General features: G+C 38.0%; 5 protein-coding genes across 6 annotated transcripts; all 5 read right to left on the reverse strand.

Annotated features, from left to right (window-relative positions):
* Positions 1–385: 385 nt before the first annotated feature.
* LOC126620023 (uncharacterized) lies at positions 386–3697 on the reverse strand. The gene is made up of 5 exons (XM_050288482.1): positions 3274–3697; positions 3045–3165; positions 2527–2641; positions 1177–2139; positions 386–996 (listed from the first exon to the last, which is right to left on the reverse strand). Exons 1-5 carry the CDS (start codon positions 3476–3478, stop codon positions 742–744), a joined length of 1659 nt encoding a protein of 552 aa, XP_050144439.1. The 5' UTR covers positions 3479–3697; the 3' UTR covers positions 386–741.
* Positions 3698–7224: 3527 nt separating this feature from the next.
* Positions 7225–10734, reverse strand: LOC126619741 (pentatricopeptide repeat-containing protein At3g54980, mitochondrial-like). Its single transcript, XM_050288156.1, has one exon. It carries the CDS (start codon positions 10573–10575, stop codon positions 7993–7995), a length of 2583 nt encoding a protein of 860 aa, XP_050144113.1. The 5' UTR covers positions 10576–10734; the 3' UTR covers positions 7225–7992.
* A 742-nt stretch (positions 10735–11476) lies between these two features.
* Positions 11477–14214, reverse strand: LOC126619742 (protein yippee-like). Its single transcript, XM_050288157.1, has 6 exons — positions 14106–14214; positions 13738–13879; positions 12563–12606; positions 12029–12137; positions 11870–11925; positions 11477–11798 (listed from the first exon to the last, which is right to left on the reverse strand). Exons 2-6 carry the CDS (start codon positions 13831–13833, stop codon positions 11717–11719), a joined length of 387 nt encoding a protein of 128 aa, XP_050144114.1. The 5' UTR covers positions 13834–13879; positions 14106–14214; the 3' UTR covers positions 11477–11716.
* A 2027-nt stretch (positions 14215–16241) lies between these two features.
* On the reverse strand, positions 16242–18181 carry LOC126617721 (uncharacterized). 2 transcript variants are annotated; one of them, XM_050285760.1, is made up of 5 exons: positions 17853–18181; positions 17484–17656; positions 17323–17395; positions 17063–17228; positions 16242–16588 (listed from the first exon to the last, which is right to left on the reverse strand). In XM_050285760.1, the coding sequence occupies exons 2-5, from the start codon at positions 17647–17649 to the stop codon at positions 16481–16483; spliced, it is 513 nt and encodes a 170-aa protein (XP_050141717.1). In that variant the 5' UTR covers positions 17650–17656; positions 17853–18181; the 3' UTR covers positions 16242–16480. The 2 variants fall into 2 exon arrangements, with proteins under 2 accessions (XP_050141717.1, XP_050141716.1); XM_050285759.1 differs by having other exon boundaries at positions 17484–17700; positions 17853–18162.
* A 1806-nt stretch (positions 18182–19987) lies between these two features.
* LOC126619464 (chlorophyll a-b binding protein CP29.1, chloroplastic) lies at positions 19988–21637 on the reverse strand. The gene is made up of 2 exons (XM_050287861.1): positions 21063–21637; positions 19988–20539 (listed from the first exon to the last, which is right to left on the reverse strand). Exons 1-2 carry the CDS (start codon positions 21561–21563, stop codon positions 20180–20182), a joined length of 861 nt encoding a protein of 286 aa, XP_050143818.1. The 5' UTR covers positions 21564–21637; the 3' UTR covers positions 19988–20179.
* Positions 21638–25017: the final 3380 nt, after the last annotated feature.

Genomic DNA, 25017 nt, shown 5'->3' on the forward strand with positions numbered 1-25017 from the left:
GACGATTTCCACACTCCTATTTTCTCTTTTGCACTCACCCCTTTTTCGTTGTGTTTGGATTGAATAAATCAAGGGATAATGAAATTTGTCTTCTTGCTCGTCCGTTGTCCCGCTTTTGAATCCTTTCTCAAACCGGTAATTTACTTGCTTACTTTAAAGAGTAAGGAAGCAGGGTGCTTCAAGAGGATGGATTGATTCGGGTACCAGCCTTCACTTTATGTGACCTATTCTATGCACGCTCGCCCTAGTCGGGTGGTTAAAGAGGATTGTCCGGATTTCGCACTCACCCCTTTTTCATTGTGTTTGGATTGAATAAATCAAAGGATAATGAACGGGAGCGTGTAAGCAACTCCCATGGAATGTCATGTCTAATATGATAGCAATATGAAGAATGAAACCTTAATAAATTTCAAGTTTCATAGTATGAACAGTAAATTGTAAATGCTGAAGGAGGTCTTCAACTTGCAAATCATCGAAATCTAGTACAAACAATCATGGCTACGGAAAATATGGTTCATCAAAAGCACCCGATACTTGTTCTGGCATAGCGAGGACTGATACTCGGAATCGACATGACTCACAAACTTTCTCTAACATTTACAGATCAGCTTCGTTCAGGTATGCGCTGTAGCTTAAATATCGCGCTGAGTATGCCAATTTCCCGTGTAAAATAATACTGCTGGGAGAATGATGAGGCTGGCTGCAAATAATTCGGGGTCGATGGTCCCATGGGGCGGTCACCTACCTTGGTGTCTTGCAGGAGGAGTTTCCTCTCTCACTTCCAGGATCAATAGCTTCAATTTCACACCCCTCTAAACTAAGAGGAATGTTGTTGACACTTGGTTCGGAGCTAGCATTGCTGCATGTGGCAAGAGGAGAGTCCATCGCACCAGTTGTATTGCTTTTAGTTGGTTTAATTCTGACACTATACCCAGAGGAAGCTGGAACATTCGTCAGAACTGGCCGTAGATTGCCTGGCATGCTTCGCCTTATATCCTGTATAAAGAAAATTCCAAAATTTAGGTTAAATGCTACTTCTGAAAACGGGTTTTGCTAGTCATGTGGATAATTTATGTATCAAACCAAGCATAATTTGGAATTGGATAGTACAAAGTGGAATGCAAGATCCGAATGAAGGGAAACAACATGCACTTGAACAAGGAAAGTGATGCATACCATGTGCCTCATAGCCATATCAATGGACTTCTTTGAAAGATTTCTTCCAAAGCCTGAGCTTTCAGAGGATGAAGACTTCCCACCGGAACCGTTATCAGTATTATGATGGTCATAATGCTTAGGTGGTGCCAGTTTCCGCGAGTTTACTACTCTCTCAACCATTTGTGTTCCAATAAGTACAGGGTTCACATCATCATTGTCATGAGAAGATGATCTGCTTATGACTCGATGAGAGTTCCCATTGGTAGTGGTACTAACATTTGAAGCCCGTGCTCTAGAAGGTGAACACGATTGCTGTCTTGGTTTTCCATTAGAACCAGCCATAACAGAAGATGATTTAACACTTGGCGCTCCAGGCCTATCCCTAGAGGCTGAAGCCGGCCTTTGTGGCACTGATGTTCTTAAAGTTGGGGGCGCATCATGTGAGAAACCAGGAATCTCAGAGGATTTCAAGGGCCTTGGTTTTACCGTCGGAGAACTTCCACGTGATGAAACTGGATTTTTTGAACTTGTGGGGCGTAACTTTGATGCTGAAGAAGATCGACCAGGAGGGGCAGATACGGCAGCTGCACTTGATGAACTTGATGAACTTGGTCGATGGGTTGGTGTTGCTGGTCTTGATGTTGACCTGGAAGCTGGTGCAGAGGGTCTGGTAGTTGGTGCAGAAGGTCTGCCAGTTGGTGTAGAAGAACGAGCTGTGGACCTAGAAGGAGTTGAAGACCTTACGGGAGGAGCCACAGGCTTTGGGGATGATAAGGTGGCTCGAGAATTTGGGGTGGAGGATCTTGAGGGCTTGGTTGTTGAAGGTAATGTGGACCGTCCAGTTGGTGTTGCAGATCTACGAGTAGCAGGTGATGAGGGCCTTCTGTTACCGGAACTGGAAGAGTTCAGTCCAGACGGCAATGTTGGCTGCTTAGATGTTATATTGTTCCTTGAAGCAGATTCTAGCTGGTTGTTTGCTAGCTGAAAGTCCCAAGTTATGGGAAACATGACAACATAAATTTGCAAATGACAACTTCATAAGGAAAACGAAATGTCTCCCAAAACAATCAATAGAACACCATTTGCAATCATAAGTTTGTAACTTGTAAGTAAGGAAGACTAAAACTATGGGAAGATTCAAGTCCAACCTTACTATGACACACATACATCTCATAGAATCTACTATCAATGAGTCAAATGTACAAATGCTGCACATACATTTCGTAGAATTAACATCAATGAGTACAGATGCTGCGCATGCACTTCATAAAATTAAAAACAAATGAGTCAAATGTCCGAATGCTACACATACATCTCATAGAATTTAACGCTTCTATGTATTTAGAATGTGTTAGCTAAAGTCCTTACCCGAGATTTTGGGGCGGATGCACGGTCATTAGTAATCTCACTCTGATTCGTCGTAGTTTTCTGCACTTCCATATCCAAGGATGAAAAAAGTGGAGTAGCTGGTGGTGTAAGAAGCCTGGACACAGAAAAGATTACCGATAGATCCGATACCACAACAAATGACTCAACATTACTACGACGCGGGAGTCCAGACCAAAGCATAGAGATTAGAGTGAGAAATAGAAGTCTACAAAATTGAACAAGGATTTCTGTCATATGAAGCCTCAATCAGTTTTTCTTGAAAACAGTCCTTAGAAACAGAACTGCCCCTGATTTTTCAAACACCTCAGCAAAATGTTTTAGAAATCAGATCCCAGTTCATTAGTCCTAGGATAATTTAATCCCACCCAATTTAGCAACCCAACAGTTTTCTTCATCAATTCAACAAGTTACCATAACCAGAGACTTAAACTTTGATTAGTCCTACGGAAATTTAATCCCACCAAAAACCAAGACAACTTTGACAATAATTTACTCACCAATCGTAGTCAGATTTCTCATTCTCCGAATTTAAAAACTCATCCACCCGGATCTTCGGCTGGGGCGGTGGCGCCGCCCCAACAGTCCTGGAAACCGCCGCGCCTCCGCGGTTGTCAGATTCTGCAGAAACCAAACACAACCCACCATCAAAACCAACCTCATAAACCCAAAAAAACAACAAAGACTGAAACTTTAAACCAAAAACAAGAAACCCAAATGCCGTCGTACCCGGAGGAGCAACAGCGGCAGCAATAGGGTCGAGCTCGTCGGCGTTCTTGTTCGGGGGAAGGAGGAGAAAGCCGGCATTTTTCTCCTTGTCCTTCTCGCGCCTCCGCATCTCGAGAAACAGAGCGAGCTCTTCGTCTCTGTCGTTGACGTTCACCACCTTCCCGAAGCTCCGTTCTCGCGCCCTCGACTCCACAGTAACTTCCATGGTCGTCTCTGCAGCTCAGCAAACACAGAGGCTTCGAGAAGAGAGAGAGGAGGGGGGGGGCCGGAGTATTTCTGTAGCTGAAATTTCGGGTGCTGAGTTTTTTTTGTAGTATTTTTCTGATTGCTTTGACAAGAAATAGAATATCTCAGTCAGTCGCTCTCTCTCTCTCTCTCTCTCTCTCTCTCTCTCAATCTCTCTCGTTTTGGAAGCATTCAGAAATTTGAACAAAAAAACGAAGCATTGGGAAATTAATATTTTATTTAATGTGGGTAATTTGTGAAGATTGGTGCTGAATATGGGCTGAGATATGGGGATAATTACGACTGTGCCATTGGATTTGCTCTTGCGATACGTGGCATTCTCTTGATCATTTTCCTCATAAACGGTAGACATGTGAAGAAGATACAAGATTCATGATGCATGTGAACTTCATGGAAAGTTTTGGCCTTGGAAAATAAATGATTTTGGGGTTAGTGAAAAGCTTAAATTTCCTGTGATAAGGTGCTCATAATATTTGCAAAGAATGATCGAGATTTGGACACGTAATTTTGAATGAGCAAGGTTAACATTATTAACAACTTGAGTTACAAAATTTTTAATTTAACAATTTAACATGTAAGAAGTCATTGGGAGAGGATTATATGAGGTTAATTTTCACATTGTTTGTAACTATAGCCTATTAATTTCGTATATATTATGTTCTTGGTTGTTAATATTATGTATGATTAGTGATCACGTAAAATGCGTGATTAAGATTAACAGTCTAACAACTTAATATGTTGAGTGATAGAAAATACTAAGCTATTTTGTCATATTTGCACATGTACATGTCAACTACAACCTCAACCATACCTAGGTTTTGTAGTTAAGCATAAGCTAAAATCAATCATCAATCAATAAATAACCCTATGAATTTTGATGATAAACAAGTTTAATTTTATTATAATATCTCCACACAGTAATATTCTCTCCCCTCCCCTTTAGTCTCATCCTCTCTCACTTTCCTCTTTTTCTTTCCTTTTTCTATAAAGATGTCAACACCAAATGTTGTCGTGACTTAATCGTAACTGTTCAAATATAAAAGATCAATGACTGAGCCACTAATGGACTTGAGTGGTCCCGGGCCCACCTTGACTACGGTGTGAGAAATTTCTCAGCGGTCCCAAGCCTGCAGTTGCTGCGAGACATGAGGAATAAGATGGATTGTTCCTTGTCAAGAAGTTGAGTCGGATCATGTTGTACAGTTTTGTTGTTTTGTTTTTATAATTTAATGAAACGGTGAGTTTGTAAATGGGGGTTTAAGATTTTAATATTATTTCTAAAAACAACATATTCATCTATTATTTGCATACATCCCTTTTGCCCTCCTCTTACGAAAAGATGCAAACCTGAATTATTTTTGTATGTTCTTTCTATATTTTTAAATTTTTTAGCGATTACCCTACTCTTTGCCTCCCACTAAGTTGTACTGCAAAGTTTTTTTATTCTCTCTATTAAACTGAATGGGTCTTTCAATTTTGTAAAAATTACTTCAATTAATCACGCAATGAGTTCAACATTTTTTCCCATACATATATGAAAGACACTCCTTCACATAGAACCCTGACTCTACCACAGTTAGAGGACCAGAAAGAAGAGAAATTTGAAAATAAGAGAATCCTACTCTCCATAAAAGATTAAAACTTGCATAAAATACTTGATTACTTGCAATAAAAGAAATCTCATAATTAATAGGTAACATTTCATTTTCTAATAATAATTGAGAGGATAATATCCCAGTATCCCAGATTTGAAGCTGATGACGAAATCAGTGGTAATATTGTAATTAAGTGCAACGACAAACCCATTTAATTATGAGATTTAAAACGGGAGAGAAACATTCCCGTTAACAATGGCACATGCTAGAAGCCAGGAGCCTTTGACTGACGACACGTCGTATTGAAACGCCGAGGAATTTAATTCAAACTTCGTTGCTCAAAAGATGCTCGGATTTAAACGTGGGCTGTTGGATTCCTTTCCTCGAGATGACCTACTCCGCATCGGACGGATGCTGTTGGTCGGCGAATTTAAAAGGGGCGCATGGCGTGGGTCCCGCCCCGAGAATCGTGTGGTTTAAATTTTGGGTATCTTTTCTCAATTCGTGGGCCCCGATTAGATTGCAGATTGCCGTGATTGGTCACTAACCTATGGCCCAAAAAAAGCCCAACCTGAAAAGGATCATATCATGAGTTATTTTTATTCAGCTAAAAAGTTCTTTAATTCTTTTCTTTATCAATAAATCTACACTTTTAGGCCTTTTAGTTTAAGATAATTTTCACTTTGAATCATGTAATTTATATTTTAGAAAATTTTAGACATGCATTTTGTGTACTATTGTAATTTTGAGTTGCTAATCTCATTAGAATTGACCATGAAATATGATATTGCAGTACATACATGTTTCATATGTTAAATTTGAAGACAAAGGCATTCCAAATCAATTCGAGAAAGGATTTTGAGCATTTGAACTAAATATCGTTTTTATGGCACGTTTTTCAAAATCAACGCACTTAAAATCTCAACAAAGTACAATATAAGTAACAAAAATGATCCTTCCATTTTCAATCCTCAAACAAAAAACTTAGGAATCAATTTTTATCAATTTTCATTTTTGCGTACCAAACATAGTGTGTTTTTAAGTTTCGAGACAAAAATGAGATAAGAGCAACATTTTAAGTATGGATAGGAATACACATTTGTGTTACTTGTGGTATTTTTGGGGTCGGAAGTGAGTGAGACGTAGGGCATGTCGCATGCTTAATAATCCTCGATGTTTTGAGCCCCATGCAGGGGTAGGGGCACGTGGTTGTCACATTAAAAAAAAAAACTGGGAGTTTTTTTATGTTTGGTAAAAATTCAGTTTCAGTTTTTTTTCACAGTTTTTGGTGAAAAAAAAGCCAAAAACAAAAAGCTGCAAAACCCAGCTTTAAAAAGCCGACTTTTTTCACATCTGTTTTACATAAAAGTTTACCATACACAATAATACTGTTTTTTTTTTCAAAAGCATTTTTATAAAAAAGTTTACCAAACCCTCTACAGCTTTATTTCACAGCCGCTTATTCTTACAGTACAGCAGAAACAATTTTTTTTTAAAGCAGAGCAATACCAAACTAGTCATAAGTTTGGAATTTTTGGTGATGATCCGAGCAATCAGTGCCAAAGACATAAACAAGACAATGATCAGGTCCTATCGTCCTCAACACAAATAATGCATTTCTGGCTGCAGGGAATAAGAACAATAATTGCATGGTGGTGGGCATCACCACATAATTGCAAGGGAGAAGTTAGCCACCTTTTCAATCCAATATTCTTGTCTTACTTTTTCGGTTATCTTTTTTTGATGATACAAGTTGATTAAAATCATCTACTTTTTAGATCATCCTTAACAACCAAATTATGAATCTTTTAACGCACAGTTAACATTGTAAAACATGGTTGTCTATGATTAGATGAATGTTAGATGATTAAAAAATTTCGGATTTGGTTGATTTTGGCGAGTTGATATTTAAAGAGTGATCATCGTGCAACATTGCGGATTGAGAAATAGAGCCGAGAATCTAGAACAACAAGGTTCAAACGAGAAGGTTGCTCCTCTAATTGCAATATTTGATATTTCTGTCCATTTTCCTGATAGGCAACTCAATCAGTGTAAGGCGAACGTAAACTCAAGTACTTAAAAAGCAATTATTCGCTCCTGTCGCAGTAGGTTTGTGTCAAAAACTGTCGCAGGCAATTAGATTCATGCATAAATGATGAGCTCATAAACAATATTTTGTTTCTGTTGGGCAACTTTTTACTAACTAGAAGCAACAGTTACAGGAAGGTGAACCTCTCCTAACCAGAAAAACAAAATGATCCATTTGATTAGACTCGCTCGGACTAAACAAAATCATCCGTTTCATCCTAGGACTTTCGAAGGTTCTTTGTCGGAAGAACTGTAACGCTGTCAGTTGGTTCTTCAGGAAAAGCGTCCAGCAACTCAATTCGCCATGGGTGAACCACTGCTCCAACACCTCTCAACCCCGAAGAGGCACTGCATCCATATTAAAGCCCTGAAATTGAGGAGCCTCCGGTGGAAATTGGATGAGGCTATATGGAGAGATGGAGAATGGCGATCATGAAAACGGTCACACCACAATAGCCATCACAGAGTGGAGAAGAAGGGCAAGGTAGCGAGGAGTGTGATCATGTAGAACATTATTCCTTTCACTACAAAGATACCAATTGATGAATCGGAACCAACAAAGCTCCTGCCCTGACAAGACATGCCGCAGCTGCTTCAATAAATCCATACCAGCACCTCAACACCTTTGGGAAGTGCATCAGTAAAAGCCTTCGTCTCCTACTTGTCCAAACCATACTGCATGCCAACGGTTCAGAACTTACCCCACATCTGAAGCATGAGGCTGTGTTCCCCACCCAGTGCTTGGAAACAGAATGCAGGAACGCAGAAGGGCATGTCATAAACAAAATAATCAAATCCTTGTACCTTGGAACTTCCCATTTACAAGAGTATCATATGTATTGTCATCTGGTACAAGGCCTTTGTCAAGCATTTCATCATGCAACCTAAAAGCCTCTTGCAAATTACCCTCCTTGAAGTTTCCAGCAATCAGAGTATTATAAAAATGAACACTAGGAGTCATACCCCGCCTATCCATGTCTTCCAAGTTCTTGCGTGCACTCTCTAGCTGTCCTTTGTTACGAAGGGCATTTATCAGAACCGTATATGTGTTTGTATCAGGTATAATTCCCTTCTGAAGCATCTCTGAGTAGAGATCTGTAGCAGATTGTAACTCACCTTCTCTTAGCAATCCATCGATTAATGTAGTGTATGCTTTCAAATCACAAGGAATACCGTCTCTAATCATCTTGTTGTGCATGTCAAGAGCTGCTTCCATGTTATTTAAATTCCGGAAGCCAGATATCATGCTACTGTAAACAACTACATTTGGAGATAAACCAACTTCAAGGAGTTCTGAGAAAAGTTCATGGGCAGTTCTCATGTCTCGTCTTTTGCAAAACCCATCAATGAGAGCAGAATATGCAGTAACATCCACTTCGATGCCCTTGTTTTTCATCTCATTCCACATTTTCAAAGCCATATCAATTTGATTGCTTTTGCAAAACCCATTAATAATGCTGGTGTAAGTGACAACGTTGGGGGAGACTTCACCTTCACACATTTCTCTGTACACAGCCAGTGCAGAATTAATGTCACCCTCCTTGATATACCCATCGATAATGCTATTGTAACTAATACATCCAGGAACAAAACCCCTTGCAACAATTTTCTTTAGCATCTCACTTGCCTCAGACGTACGACCAGCTCTGCACAAGCCATCAATGACAATGCCAACTGTGAAGCCTGTGGGAGAAATCTTGGCAGCCACCATATCATCAAAGACATCAAAGGCACGCTCTACATCACTGTTCTTGAAGTAGCCATTTATCAAGATAGAATAAGTCACATCATTTGGTTTCAAATCCCTTTTAAGCATCTCCACGAATACATCATGCGCATGCTCCATATTCCCTATTCTGCAATACCCATGTATCTTGCTATTGTAGGATACAACATTAGGTACCACACCTTTAGACATCATTTTATCCCATAAACTACAAGCTTCACTTACTTTACCCTTCCCACAAAGCCATGATAAGATATTATTATACGAGAAAACATTAGCAACACCACAATCAACGGCCTCATCAAAAAACTTAGAAGCATCTTCAAATGACCGATATTTCAAAAATCCTCGTATCAAATAATTTACAATGAAGACATCAGGCAAAATATTCATGTGTTTCATTTGCTTGTAAAGCTCATACGCCTTTTCCATGTTCCCATTCTTACAGCAGTATTCTATAAGAATTGCATATGTAACCCTGTTTGGAGTAAGTCCATCCTCTATAATTGTATTGAACAAAGCCAAAGCACTCTCCAAATTCCCTTGCACACAATAACCCTTCATCAAGCTTGTAGCAACAACCAAATTAATTGGGTTCCCACAACTTACCATTCCATCCTTAATCCTCGTGGCTTCAACCATATTCCTCTGCTTCACACAAGCTGCGATGACACTACTAAATGTGACCATGGAAGGAACCCAACCCATTTCTCTCATTTCATTCAACAACTCCAGAGCCAAACACGAATTGGGCTTCTTACAAAAAGCCTCAATAGCAACACTATAGGATGCTGCATCAAGTTCTACCCCTCTTGCCCTCGCCTCTCTAAAGTACTCCTCTGCCTCATCCGGCTTCCCCTGCTTCAAACAACCACGCATCATCACGTGTAGAGTGACACGATCACCTCCAAATCCTCTCAAAGCCATTTTATGATACACCTCTCGTGCTTCCCCAATCATATTTCTCCTAACCAATTCTGTTAAAAGAATATTCACATACGTAACACAAGGATACATCTCATGCTCTAGCATTCTATTAAAGCAATCAATCGCACATTCGATTCGATTGGCTCTAACATAACTGTTCAATAAATAGCCAAAAACCTGAGATTCTAGTTCAAAATCAAACCTTTTGGCGCAGTCCACCAAGTGATCGACAAATACTCCTGGAACCGGGCCCGAATCACCGGAAACGTACTGGTTAAGCAACATCTTAGCACGCTCGTGAGTATTCGGAGAGCCCATCAAAATGTGAAGCAACACACAGACAGCATCGACACCTCTGACAAGGCCTCGCTCCCTCTCAGCCCATTTGAAGTATTTAATTGCCGAATATGGCTTACTTTTGTGGCTAAGAAGAGTGCTAATCACACTGGTTTGTGTTAATTCGGAGTCTTGTGAAATTGGGGCGGCGAACTCGCCCTGATTGGTGTCTGATGCAACTGGATTTTCGTGAAATTCGATTTCTAAAGTGGGTTTCTCGGGAAAATCAGATTTTGGAGCGATTTCCTCTGGAAAACCTGAGCTCGGATTGGGATTCTCGGAAAATGGTGGCGATTCTGAATGGGGTTTGGAGGAGAGGAATTTAGGGTTTAAGAAAGGAAGGCGACGTAGTGGAGGAAGTGGTGAGGAATTGAGGGGCTTCATTGTTTTAGGGTTTTTGCTGCAGAAGAAGAAATAGCAGAAACCCTAATGGAGATTAAAGGTTTCGGCTCGGCGGCGAGAGTGATGAAGTGAGGAAGGGGACGACAACAGAAGCTGCGGCGCGAGCTTTGGCCATTTTACGATTTACCCCTTTGAGTTAAAATTCAAAAGCCAAATACATATCAAGGATTTTAATTATTTTTTTTGGGCAAATCAGAAAAATGGTGCTTGCTTTATGAAAAAATTACCACTTGATTATTTGTATGTGTGTGAATGTGTTAGGTTGGATTTTCGGAAGCTGGGAGTTGAATACCACATGCATATGGTGGGCAAATTATGTGACATAAAAATACTACTATATTCGATGGGAAATAATTAAAATTTGGTGTTAATGGACGGAAACACTAACTTGACGGTCTTATTTAATTCACATTTGCATTGCTTCTTGACTCATCTATTTTGTTTACCAAATAATACGAGTGTTTCTTCTTATTCAACGCTTTTAAGTTCATTTTGTAAGAGACTTGTAGCTCAAGTGGTTAAGAGTATCGAATTTAAAACTCATTTTTTTTATAGAAGAGAAAATCAAACCTCGAGAGTGTGCAGAGGCAAATGCTTTAAACCGCTTCTCCTACAAGCCTGCTGCACTAGTAGTCTCTTTTTAAGATTAAATTTGCTACTCCGTATAGCTTCCTTTACCAACCGAGACATCAGTTGAATATGATAAGTATCGACAGTGTACTTAGTTCAAGAACTTGAATCCATGAGGCCAAATACACGAGATTTTGCCACATCTTTCGGAATATATTCCTGTATGAGTGTCTCACTCATCACGTAATTTGGCTATGCGAAAAAGACTAGAGATCCATCTCCAATGAACCTAAAAGCAATAACAAACCAGATGTACACTAATTTTTTTTATCCGAGAACTTGATTAACTGTTCTGTATTGGTCTTCAATGACCATGTTCTAAAACAATTAGCAATTCACGACGGTACGAAGAACTTAAAGAGTCCTGGCCTACATCATCGATGAAGAAATTTTTAATCCCAATAGCCTACTCGACGAAAGAAAATAGGTTGCTAAGAATTTACATTTGAAATTAATAGTTCAATTTCCTGAATGGATGGTAAATCAAGCCTCATCAGTCATCAACATCGCTTCCACCAATCTGAGCTTCGAGAGCAATCGAGTAGTTGCTTCCATCAGGACCGAGAATCTGAAATCTGCTAAAGAACAAAGAAAATCACTCTAAAAACTTTTAATGCAGCAACCACAGACACCAATTTGGTTTTACCTCTCAAGGATAAACTTTCCTTCCTTGTACTTCTGGGATTTCTCATGTGCAGCCTCCTGAAATCGATAACCAAAATATGAGTTTCATACAGCCATCAGCGGTGAAAGTACTGTAAATATCCACACAAAAAACATAGTTTTGGAGAAAATATCTTCTTACATATTTCCACCCCACATTTGAGCCACATGAAACACAAAATATGTCAGCTACAGTATGCAATCCTGTTATCATGATCCGCTCTTCTTGCTCTCCAAGTGTGACATTTACACTGCCATTGGGGAAACAAAAGGTTAATTCAGCATTCATGTGTATAAGCTGCAGTTGGTGTGAGTTATGCATAAGCCGCCTTCATAGGATTCAAGTGAACGAAAATGCTTTTTTGAGACAAATACATTATGCTGTCATCGATTCATTATTCTCTTTCTTTTTCCACCCTCAAAGTTAAGCTTTCAAATTTATCAACATGAATGAATCTTCTGGCCAATGTCAAACCATGTTTGGTTTGCTGCTATAAGTCATTCTGTATCGGTGAACAAGAAAAAATACGTGCACATGGAATGAGCAAGTTTTTTGTCACAAGTGAGACCAAAATAACTTGCACACCCATGACCCTAAAAGTACATAAGCATGCATCAGCATAGCTATGGGTGAATCAATTTCAAATTTTCAAGAGTAAAATAGTACTGCACTTACACTTTATCGAAAAGATAAGCCTTTCCATGCCTGCAGTGAAAAGACTGGAACAAAAACAAAAGCAAATCACAGGGTTAGAATGTCACTAATCAATCCTGATATCAAACATATAACATCATAAAAGAGGGATTAATGTACATAAGCATCAAGCAAGAAGTGGGAAGATATGATCGAAAAAGACAAGCCAAGAAAAACCTTGCTGCTCTCAGATGGGTAATGTAATCAGGACAGTATAAAGATAGCTTTGCGGCATAAGTTTTACACCGATACAATATTTACAGGGATATTCAAGCTACTTACAATTAACCAGAATTTAAGAGGTGTTATAGTGCGCAAATAAATAATTAAAGAGCTACCAAACTGCATCGCTTTTGTTTCCATATAGTTGACGTTCAAACCAACAATAACGCAAGTAAGCCGGACAACATTTTGGTCTATAATTAGTCTTAGAGAACAGAGACGCAAGTTCCCATCTAATCTGAGCCAAATTTAACTATTAAACCAGGAAAGTGTAAAGTAGATATCTTTGACCTAATCTTAGCAGGAATTAAGTACCTAATTCTTGTCCAGCAAGTAAAGCATTAATCTGTGCTCCAGCAAGTAAAGCCATAATCTGTGTTTCTAGAATTGCATAATTAAATCCAATACCATCATAGAGGCTTTACAGATAAAGGTTCTAAATTTTGAGCATTTTGCATATCCGTTCATCAAACGCGCAAGCCATTTCACAAGAAGCCAAAGCTGATTGTAATGAGCCATAAACACAATTAGGAAATGAAACCCTGCACCACTAATAAAAGAAGGAACCGAGAAACAACCCAATGTTTAAGCTTCCAATGTCAACCACTTTGAACATGAACGATCGCATTGCACTACGGTATAACGGTACCACAACTCCTCAATATCACAAACAAAACACTCCAAAAAAAAAAAAAAAAACCTAAAACCAACAATGTACATATCACAACTCCTCAATATCCAACGATTAGACCCACACAAATTACATTCATACGCCTAATACCGATCAATCTCTCTTCGAAAATCGCCACACATTTACATATCACAACAATGCATCCCAATTTCACAGAGTTCATGAATGTCTAGGTAGAGTGCATTATGCAAATAAACAGTAACAATCCATAACAAACAGAATTACGGAGAAGGCGATTTCAGACCTTAGAGATTACGTCGTCCACAAGACCGAGATGGGTTCTGCAGTGCTTGCAGCTATACATGTTTTCCTCAAGAGTGGTCACAAACAGCCTTCCCATTTTCTCACGTACAATTCAACTTTCTTGATTTCTTGATTTTCTTTCCCTGCAAAAACAACAAGATCGGCCTCCATGTTAGAAATTCAAGCATTCCAAACGAAACCCAGAAATTATCTCGACGAAAATTTGAGAAAAATCAATGTGACTAAAAACTGAAAATTTCAGGAAAAAATAACGAAAAAAAGAAAGAAGAAATGGTGTACAATGCAGGCATGTATTTCCAATAACCGTGTGATATGAAGGACGAGAAGAAGAACAGAACGACAACGTACAAATGGGTTTTTGTGTGATCTTTGCCGGTAGTTACAGAGGGAGCTGAACAGAAACGAAAGCTTTCATTGAGATTTGAGAAGAAGAGAAGTGATAGCTTTTAAACAGAGAAAGTGCTTTTCCGAGTGTAAATATATAATAAGACAATTAACTTTTTTCATTATCTCATTTTTATTTCTTTTATCTTTTTTAAGTAAAATAATTTGTCTTTAAATTATAGAAATGTAATTTAAAAAAAAAAATTAGAATGAATCTGATAACTTCAATGAAAAAAATGTAGATTTTAAAGAAAAGATTAATACCAGGAAAATCTATGTGTTGGGTGGTTTTCGAAGGTCATGTTTTGGTATGTTGGGTTGTTTATCGCTAATCTCTCATCCCTCGTTAGAGTTAGCAAAATAAATTATACCTATTTTTTTAAACAGACGATATTATTTACACTGAACGGTAAAAATGTGGGCTCAGCCTCACAATAGCTACCAATAGTGCTATTCAAATTCGTTTATATTTAAAAGTTAGTATCCTTCTATCACTTAGTACTACGGTCTGGTGGTACTTCTCTTCACTTGAAAGTGAAAGGTCTTATGTTCGAATCTCGTGGATAGCGAATTCGATACCAAATTAGGCTGTCCATTGTGTGGCTTTGCCAAACTTCCCCTCCTCTTAGTGTAAAAATATCGATGTACTCAAACAAAAAAAAGTTAGTATCCTTCTTTAATTTGATATGTTAATCTAGAAACTGTTAATTAATAGTCTTTGCATCACTATCGAATAATGTTAAATTCTCGAATTAAGCATTAAATTCTCTAAGAAGAATGAATTTTCATTTCTCTATTGTGTGAACCGATGACTCCTCAGATTAAAAAGACAATGTATTTCATTATTATTCTTGTACAAACGATCTTTAGCTCTAATCAAATCTAAGCTGCACTAAGAGGGAAAAGGAGATTCAAACTCAAGCGTTAGGAGATCACTTCGCTCGCTAACATGACTACGTTCATATGCATCACGTTATTATTATTATTTTTCTGAAATAAATAAAGTTTGCACATGTTCAAAAGAAAAAAGAGGAAGAATTCTCATGGCCTATTGTTTGGTAAAACAACTCGTCGCCAATAGGAAAAGGCGACGGTAGAAAGGGGTTGGAGAAAGAGTGCGAGGAGGAAAAAGCCATTGTTAGCGAGACATGCCATGAAACCCAATGAGACTCTGATTTGGCTGGAGAACGTAGAGAAAGATACAATTCACCAATCCCTTTCCCAAGAAGGTGCCAAAGGACCCGAAAGAAACGTTTCACTTGGTGTGACTAGACCAAGGCAGAAAAAGCCAACCCAATCCAACTAGACATGGTTCTCAAGAGTCTAACGCCTAAACATCTAGGCGGGCTCTAGGCGGGCGTAGGCGATTATTTTAATTGTAATTAAATATATTATATAGCATATAAAAATCTTTATTTATGCTTAAAAAAACATATAATTGTCTCGCAATACATAAAATGTAAAATAAAGGTTATCTATTTTTTATCTATGTAAGAGTTGCAACATAGGCAGTCTACGCACATTCTTAGATTTTAAATGCCTAAAGATTAATCATGACGGTGACAAACCGCCTAACGCCTAGGTGAGGCCTAAGCGGGGCTTTTTATTTAGAACGCTAGACATGCAACTTTTTTCTTTCCCCTTTGTTTTCCTCTTTTGACAAGAAAATCTATACCATCACCAGTTTTATGCAGTCATGTGTTTTGCTTTTGTTATCACGCGACTATTCACGCTGTGATGAGAGATAGATAAGTAATTGCTCTTAGAACTTGGTGATCCCACATCATATAACGTACCTTAATTCTTGAAGTGGTTTAAAGAGCTCTTGGTCACCTTTCCCTTACAAGTAGATTTTTAGGGGCAAGTTTCTACTCTTAGTAATTGGTACCAGAGCTAGTTTCACCACGCAACTGGATCCAACTCCAGGGAAGGGACAAGCCGCCTCTACGAAGGGCTACCGCTAGGTCAGGGTACAAAGCAAAACTTCCCCAGCCTCTAAATGAAATCAAACCAGTTGACAAAAAACTAAGTTTTTCTTGAAACTAAGTTTTTGTTGAATCAATAATCTAGAGACTGTTAAATTGACCAGTGGACGAGATATAGCACAAGAAAATAACTTGATAGAGAACGAAACAAGAGCTAAGACAAAGGAACTTGATGAGCTGATGGCTAAACCTCGAGGAGGGCCGGAAGTTCAAACGACCTTACTTGATCTTCCTTGACTAATAATATTCCAATAAAAGGCTGCTGCCATGGCAAATGGTCAAAATATAAGAACTCCAGAAAGAAAAAAGTATATGTTCTCCCGTTCAAAAGTGGGGATCAGCAAGTGTGTCCAACTATGACGATGAAATCGTGTCTTGCGGTGTTATTCTCTCAACAGCACCCATTCTCTGAGGAGGCCACACAATGTGGGTAACCCTTCCTTGAACTAAACCCAGAGGAATCTGCCAACAACAGCTTGTTTAACTTAGCCAAAGTGTCCAAAAAGTAGAAGAAAGCCAACATGTTCATAGGTAACTTCTGAAAGAAATTCCTAAAATATGTCAAGCACTACACTTAGCATTACAAAAACATCTAGCATAACCTCGGGTTGCAAACTTCTTCCAAAATGATAAGTCTTGTGCTAATGCCAAACTAATTATATATACAGCAATTCAAATTTATCGTGTCCTGAAATAACATACTGTCTCATTTAAGCGATTTCCATCCTACTCCGCATTTCAAAAAATTTTAGAGTATGCATAAACAAGCAGAGTGATTTGCCATAAATATACAGAAGTAAGTTCAGATACCTAGTCAGCGAATGGTTTCCACATCTTTAGGCACCAAATCAATATAATTAAGGCCACGATGATAAATTATACTATCGTTAAACTAATTGTTTTTAGTGCACAAACTTAGCAGTAAGGGGAACTTACTGGTCCAAACGACTTTGAATCCAAGCTAGAAGATGAATTGTCTCCCTCAACCCAACAATGTCCTTCTGGAATTTTCACCACGTCATAGGAACGACGCGTTCCAATCCACTCACCAGGTAAGGCAGTTATTCTCTTTATGTGACACTCCTTGTGGTTACTTGGGGAGCTGCAAAATGTTCCAACAAGTCTAGTTTCTTATTACAATTAACCAGACAGGCAGACACAAATGGTATTCGAGCAGCATTGGGGGCAAAAATTACCGGAAAACTACCACGTCACCATGTGAAAACTTGTAGCTTTGAAGACACCGTTTTTCCACCAAAACATAGTCATCTGCAACCAAATCACAATCAGACCACTAAATAAACCATCACATTGCACAGCACAACAATCTTAACAAGATATCTTTCCATATACCAACCAATTGGCAAGCCCATCAAAGAAGTAGTTCCAGGGTTTAACGTAGGCGACATAGAGGAACCGCGCACCGGAGCAACACTCGCAAATCGGTCTGAAACATATAAGCCTATGATCCCACATGTGAAAAACTTGTTGCCGAAATTCCACAAACCACTCCGAGTTCCCATGGTCAATCTTTTTCCGTAAATATTCACATTTCATGTGCAAAATGCAACCATCTGTAAGATTATCATCAAATTTACCAAACATAAAAGACAGTTCATAACTAACGCAAAAGATTTATACAAGCAAAAACAGTATCCAGTCTCTCAGAGGCAAACAATCAAACACCTGGTGAGCCCAATGGACGAGAGGGAAATGAGAAGGTTACCATTAGGAATGTTTCAAATTAGCTGTCGAAGCAGCTTCCTTCGCCGGCGGGAGTCTTCGTTAATGGAGATGAGGCGGGAGGAGGTAGGTCGTGTACTGCCGCCGTCGTGGACTCGTGATTTGGAGGAGAAGCAAAGTCTGGACTATTTTTCGGATTTTGAGCTAACAGATGCTTTTTGCTCAAGGGATTTGAATTTTACCGGATTTGGGCCGTTTGAAGTTGCAAAAGTGGGAATTCTAAGCCCAATCCAATCGAAGAGTTAAGACTACCGAAGGAGGGGAGTTGAATTTATACCGGTTGCAGTGGTAAATACTCTTTGTGATTTTTGCTACAAGACCTTGTAGAACTCTATATTGTTTTTACGCGAAAAAAAATGACTCCAATTAAGTTGATTATTGTAGTTTCGATCATTTTTTTTTAAAGAAAAACGACATTTTATAAGGAGTGAGATTCTTATTCGTTGCCAAATTAATAAGTTGTGTTATTATGGTTGAATCTCGAACTTGATATGCTATGTTTTCTTTTCTTCAATTGGATCCTTAGGGTTTTGAAATTTTCAATTAGATAATTGTAATTAGATTTTATTCACCCACAAGAACATCTTAAATAGTCGATCAACGCTAAAAGAAAATTGGTGAATGCAATATCTTTATTTTCAATCAAGTTTCTAAAGTGAAAAAAAGGGTCAACTTTTTTTTGCCTTAAAAAAGGGATTAACTGATAACTTCATGGCTTCAACACGTGAGTCCATCATATCGAAGGTCGGGAAGACTCATAAATGTATTTCAACATTCCCTAACCACCATCATGTGATTCATCAATGCCATAATTGAACTCAGAACGTGTTATGTAAAATAGAAAACTTCATTTTAATCCCTAAATAATATTGCTTTTTCAATAATACCGTATGTAAGATTAAAAACTAAAAATAGTCCTCCATGTCAGATTATAGTATTCCATGTCACATTTAATCATTTTTTAATAAATTTATTGCATTTTTAGTTTCCCTATTTACCCTTAGTACTCTCTTAAAACCAATTAGAGAAGCAAATATATAATTAATTTTTCAAGAATGCTTAATTAACTAGATCCATAATTAACATGTTTGTTATAACATAAATCTCCATGTGTTATTCCAATCAAAGAACCCAGAAAACTCAGAAACCATGATCAAACAAAAAAAGCCATAAAACTTACAAACAAAAAATCTCGTTGTATTCGGAAGAAAGAAGAAAAAAGGGGCTTTTAGATGCCAAATTGACAATGAATCCAGAGATAAATGAAAAAAAAATACAGATTGAGAAAATAGAATGTGAAATCACAACTTAATTGACCGTACCAAATTAATCGGACATACACTATATAGTACCTAACCGACCATACCGAATGGATAAGACCTAATTGATAGTACCTAAATAATTAAGGTGCATTCATATAGGTACTATGATTTAGGTGCATTCATATAAGTACCATGGTTTAGGTGCATTCATATAAGTACCATGGTTTAGGTGCATTCATATGAGTACCATGGTTTAGGTGCATTTGACTTAGTACTATGATTTATGTGCATTCGACTAGGTTATATGATTTAAGCACATTAGGACATGGTTTAAGTGCATTCGATTATGTAAAATATATGATTTGACTATTTATATTTCCTCTATGCTTTGAATGGTGATAATGAATAATTTGAATTAGGTATTTGTTAATTCTTGTAACGTATCACTAATATTTTTTTGAATTATGTTTATCATTTTAGAAAGTCAGACAATAATCAATGTCAAAAAATATGGAGCTAATTAAAATCAAATATTTAATAGGGGCATTATAGGAACAAAAAAAACACAATAAATATTTCAAAACAAGAAAATATAAATTTTAATATTTATGGTGACATGGAAATTTAGTCAAAGGACTATAATGAATATATAATTTAACATAAGGTTTTAATTGAATTTCAATCTTTATCAAGGATTAAAATGGAGAAACCCCTATGTAAAATACAGGCCTAGAATTCATCCCCAACCACCGAGTCACCTCGTGGAGATTAAAAAATATACTTATTAACTCGAAATAAATTGTTTTACGTCTAAAGCAAGCATCGTAATATATCAACCATGTAGTCATTTAGCAAGTAGGAAAAGCTCACATGCCATTGCATACACTAATCCTTTGATCCCATCACAATCTTTACAAGCTTAAGCAGTACATATCATGATTCAGATAATTAATCATGGTCTACTGATTAAAAAACCAAACATGACAGATAATTAATCATGGTCTACTGATTAAAAAACCAAACATGATATGCACATAAAGATACTTCTCTAAGAAGAGAAGGCGTCAATAATGGTGGTGTGGAGCGGGTCACTCAAATGGGTAGCCCAGTTGTTAAGTGGTCCCTTCCCGGTGACGGCGGCTTGCACGGCAAACCCCAGAAACGCAACCATGGCGAGGCGGGCGTGCTTGATTTCGGCCAGCTGAAGAGTGGCCTTCTTTTCCGGGTCAGCAGCAAGGCCCAACGGGTCGAAGAACTTGCCACCCGGGTACAACCTCTTTTCCGGGTCGAGCTCGGCGTTCCTCTGGAACTCGATGTAGCCAATCACTAGAACTTCGATCCAGATCAACGTGGTTAGTGAGAAAGGGAGTGGTTGACCCAAGTAGGACGACCCTTCGATGAGCTCCACCTGTACAAATTGGTCAACATAATTAGTGTTGACTGTGAGGTGAAAAGACAAAAAAATACACTTCATGCAAGCATAGTTCTTGCAATCTTTCTTAAAAGAGAGCTGGTCAGGTGGTGAGTTGGAGCGCAACGTCTAGCCAGGAGTTTAGGGAGATTAAGCAAATTTAAGTAAATTTATTATATATTATTTAAATAAGTGTCTAATTATACCGAAAAATACATAATTTTACTGAGATACTAAACTACAAATTAGGCGGATATATACGGATGCCTAAGCAAGTCTAGGTGTTATTTTTTAATTTTCATGTTTTAATTGGAGAGGTAACCAACCATCTAAGCCACGCTAGCGGAAATTTTAGAACAGTGAGTTCATGTAATTTGTTCGCTCATTCAATGTTACTCTGAATCTTTTCGTTATTTAAGTGATGGTGAGGAGTGACAATCAAATTATGAACTTTGTTACGAGGGAGAATATAGTCAATTTCATTTGGCACCAAATAAAAACATGCAAATAAGTTATGTACCTTTCCGGCGTCTTGCCATGTGATCCCGGTGACGGACTCGACAGTGAGAGCACCGAGCGTGGCGAGCATGGCCCACCTTCCATGAATCAGCTCGCACTCCCTAAACCTCTGCAGCCCAAACACCTCCGAGTAAGGCTGAAACGGCGTCGACTGGACGTCCGCGGTTTCGGTTCGGGTCCCAATAATGTCACCCGCCAAGTTCTTGGCCAAATTCTGGTCCAACCCGTCGTAGTCGTACTGCAAATACTCCGCGGGTTTGCCCAAACCGAACGGGTCGAACCCGTAGTCGCCCACCAAGCTCCCGTCCAGCCATTCAGGAGCCTTGGCGCCCGGGTACCAGAGCGGGCGGTCTGTTGTGAAAGTGGGTTTTGTTTTCTTGGGCTTTTTGGTGCCGAATCCGAAACGGGCCTGGACCCGTCCCGAGTTCGAGTAGGCGTCGGTCGGAAGGCGTGTCCCGATGAATGAGGATGCAGCGGCGGCAGCAGCTGCGGTTGTTGCCATGGTTGTGTGCTAAGGTGCGACGGGGGTGGAGGTGGGATCGAGATTGCAATGTATGTTTTAAGTGAATTTGATTGGGATTTATGTGGAGGTGGAAGTTGAAGTATTTTATCGGGTTCGAATGGATGATCCTGTGTGGCGGGTTCGGGGGCGTTGGATTGAGGAGAGTATCCATCTGACGGCTGTGAGGGTATCGGCCTTATCTTTGCCTTATCTGAAAAGGGGTTTTGGAAATTTGGACACAAATAACTATTGTGGCATTTCTTGTGGCTGAGGTTACAAGTACCATAAAATCTAGTTTGTTTTTTTTTTCTTGTGGTTGCCACTTCCTCGCTGATTTTCTTCTATTTCGTATTAATTTTGTACAACAGAGCATTGCTCGACTTTTTTTTTTCCTGAAACGAGTAATTTATTTTTGTAAATCAGTGTTTGAGTTGCATTTTAATCATGATTGACAAGAGCCAAACATGTGTAAAACGTAATTTATCCAAACCCTGATTTACTCGAGCCGAGCGTGATAATGAACTAATCACACATTGAGATTGAACAATTTGTATATTTATGTTAACTGTGATTTACAAGTAACTAGAACTAGACCTGACATTCGTATTGTGTTTTCTGTGTTCGTATCATACTCAATATCTTAACGGGTCGTGTCGTGTAACACCCGTTGAAATAAACGAGTAAAATGACTCGACTCGATAATATTAACAGGTAATATGATCCAACCCGTCACCCGTTAAGGAAAATATATTTTAAACCAAAATCAAATGAAAAAATATAATACTAAATAAATATATACATAATACATACTATATTGTCACATCCAAAACATAAAAACACATTTTTCTTTTAAGTATATTTTCGTTTACCTAAATTGATTGCTCTGGCCTTTTTCTTTGCAAGGCTCGTATTTGTATTGTCTATACTTTCACTTCCAATATCTCGTTTTGTTCCCATTATAATCTCCACAGACTCCTCATCACTAAGGTTTACTGAATCTGAATCTCTAGCTTGCTTCTGAAACAAAATGGGTATAAATTAATTAATAGCTTAATTAATGAAGTCTATAATAGTTTTTTAATTAATGTAGAAGTGTAAAAAAATATAGAAAAATATATAAACGCTTGTAATGAAAAACTTTACAACTTTCATGAAGAGCTTAACTTCGAAATTCACCACTATAATCATATAAATCATAAATCAAAATTTAACCATTGATTGTTGTTTACATTTACGCTTCATTGTTCTTATCAAATTTTGTTTTTTTTTTCAGTTTTTCTTTTTTGAAAACATGATCTATTAGAGGATGCATGAAGATGAACGGTTTGGATCGTTGATATTATATTCAGAGTTTTACTATTAGTGAAAATATTGCTTGATGTTTATAAAGTTTCTACAAACTATATGACATCGACTCATATTTTAGTTAACCGTAAATATCGAAACGTGATATCAAAGATTTGAACCGTTCATCTTCTTACATCCGTCAGATGATCATGTTTTCAAAAAGGAAAATTTAAAAAATGAAATTCAGTAAGAAGAATAAAGCGTAAATGACAATCAATGGTTAAATATAAATTTAAGGTTTATGGATTATAGTGTTGGATTTCGAAGCTGACCCCTTCATGAAAGTTATAAAGCTTGTCACTATGAGTGATTATATATATATTTTTTTTTACATTTTTTACACTTCTACAATAATTATTATTAATTTTGCCCTCAAATAAAAAACATTATTCATGAGGGTTTGGAGGCTTTTAAAAATCTAAACGATAATGTAAGTGTAACCATTATCTACTCATGGAGGAATAATGACAAATCATGAGTGTTTATATATTCTTTCACATTTTTCATACATGTATGAATGTCTTCTTAGTTCCTGCCTATACAAATACTATACTAGTTTATTTTAATTTTGGACAACAACATGCTAAGTAAAATTTATCCTAGTAATGATAATAAGGAACTCTCATAATAAAAATAAATAATGACTAAAACTTTTTTTTTTATAACTTATATAGAATAATAATACAAAACTATATATTTAATATAAAATATATTGTATATATTAATATGGCTATTGTATTTTATAATAAATCTTTTGGTAATTAAACTTTAAAATTATCAAAATATTTTTTTTCTTAATGGGTCGAAACGGGTTACCTGCATGTATACCCATTATTAACGGGTCACCCAATAATAACCTAATTAGTTATCGTGTTAACTTGAAACCCATTATTTTCTTATCGTTTTTATATTGTGTCAGAAACTACCAGGTCTAACTAGAACTAGTGGTGAGCTTGTGAATTAGGTGAGCTAAGGCGTTTTCCTAAAGCTCAATCCACAAGGAAGACCCAAGGTGTCTCAACCATAAACCCATAAGATTAGAAAATAACTTACATATCAAGGCTTATTTTTATCAAGGTTCTAAAAAACGCTAGGCGCTAGTCTGGCGGCGGGCTAGCGCCTAGCGCCTAGGCGGCTAGGCGGTGCCTAGGCGGATTTAGGTAAATTTTTTGTATATCTTGTAAATAAGTGCATATTGACACCTAAAAAAAAACTATACTTGTATGGATAATAAAATAATGATAAAATGCAAATTAGGTACACTATTTCCATAGTATTGGATGAACTTGTAGTAAATTCATCATTTGCAAATTAGATACACCATTTCCATAAGTATACCACCATGAAACCAAAAAAGAAAAAAGCACGCAATTAATAAAAAATAAAAAATAAAAAAACCTCCTAGGACCGCCTAGGACCGCCTAGGGCCGCCTAGGACCGCCTAGGACCGCCTAGGGCCGCCTAGGACCGCCTAGCCCGCCTAACCCACGTAGCCGCCTAGCCCGCCTAGACCGCCTAGGCGCCGCCTAGGCCCAACCCGATTTTTCCTCCCGATTTGCCCAAAATCACCTCGGTTGGTGCCCGCCCAGCGCCTAGGCGCCGCCTAGGCCGTTTTTTAGAACACTGATTTTTATCACTATAGTACATAGGATCAAAGCAACGCCATCGAAATGCACTTGTTTCGGTACAATTGGGCTACTTGTTTCTCTACAGTCTTTTTTCTGGCCCAAGGTGTGCGCACTCCCAAACATACCACGACTATCATCAATAAAAGTTATAAAACACTTCTTACAAAAACATCAAGATTCAAGACCAATGTATCCATGTCTCACCTGAATCCATGTTGATCGTGTTTTATATGATATCTTCCCCAGTAGGGTAACCGTACCAAAATTTATCTCCTACTTCATGGCGGAGCCAAAGAAGGCATAAAAGAGTCGTCGGTCAGAGAGTACATATGCCCACCTCTTTTGGATATTAATATCTGAACAGCTGATTCTATGTTGTAATGTTCAGGTTTAGATGCGTCATTGTCTTTTTAAGAGAGCTTTTGCATAAGTATCTGAAAATTGTAATGATTCATGTGTAGGTCACTATCGGCACGGCG

This window comes from Malus sylvestris, chromosome 4, assembly GCF_916048215.2.
Source record: "Malus sylvestris chromosome 4, drMalSylv7.2, whole genome shotgun sequence".
In the NCBI taxonomy this organism is placed as follows: Eukaryota; Viridiplantae; Streptophyta; class Magnoliopsida; order Rosales; family Rosaceae; genus Malus; species Malus sylvestris.

What these genes read in the sequence shown, in the direction of transcription:
- LOC126620023 (XM_050288482.1), bottom strand. Translation starts at nt 3,478, where the DNA reads ATGGAAGTTACTGTGGAGTCGAGGGCGCGAGAACGGAGCTTCGGGAAG. An exon ending in GAGAAATCTGACTACGATTG is followed by an intron (nt 2,642 to 3,044) that starts GTGAGTAAATTA and finishes TTCTGTGTCCAG; the next exon opens with GCTTCTTACACCACCAGCTA. An exon ending in ATATGGCTATGAGGCACATG is followed by an intron (nt 997 to 1,176) that starts GTATGCATCACT and finishes TTCTTTATACAG; the next exon opens with GATATAAGGCGAAGCATGCC.
- LOC126619741 (XM_050288156.1), bottom strand. Translation starts at nt 10,575, where the DNA reads ATGAAGCCCCTCAATTCCTCACCACTTCCTCCACTACGTCGCCTTCCT.
- LOC126619742 (XM_050288157.1), bottom strand. Translation starts at nt 13,833, where the DNA reads ATGGGAAGGCTGTTTGTGACCACTCTTGAGGAAAACATGTATAGCTGC. An exon ending in CAAATGTGGGGTGGAAATAT is followed by an intron (nt 11,926 to 12,028) that starts GTAAGAAGATAT and finishes TATCGATTTCAG; the next exon opens with GAGGCTGCACATGAGAAATC. An exon ending in GGAAAGTTTATCCTTGAGAG is followed by an intron (nt 11,799 to 11,869) that starts GTAAAACCAAAT and finishes GTTCTTTAGCAG; the next exon opens with ATTTCAGATTCTCGGTCCTG.
- LOC126617721 (XM_050285760.1), bottom strand. Translation starts at nt 17,649, where the DNA reads ATGGGAACTCGGAGTGGTTTGTGGAATTTCGGCAACAAGTTTTTCACA. An exon ending in TTTGATGGGCTTGCCAATTG is followed by an intron (nt 17,396 to 17,483) that starts GTTGGTATATGG and finishes ATTTGGTTGCAG; the next exon opens with ATGACTATGTTTTGGTGGAA. An exon ending in GGTGACGTGGTAGTTTTCCG is followed by an intron (nt 17,229 to 17,322) that starts GTAATTTTTGCC and finishes AACATTTTGCAG; the next exon opens with CTCCCCAAGTAACCACAAGG.
- LOC126619464 (XM_050287861.1), bottom strand. Translation starts at nt 21,563, where the DNA reads ATGGCAACAACCGCAGCTGCTGCCGCCGCTGCATCCTCATTCATCGGG. An exon ending in CATGGCAAGACGCCGGAAAG is followed by an intron (nt 20,540 to 21,062) that starts GTACATAACTTA and finishes CAATTTGTACAG; the next exon opens with GTGGAGCTCATCGAAGGGTC.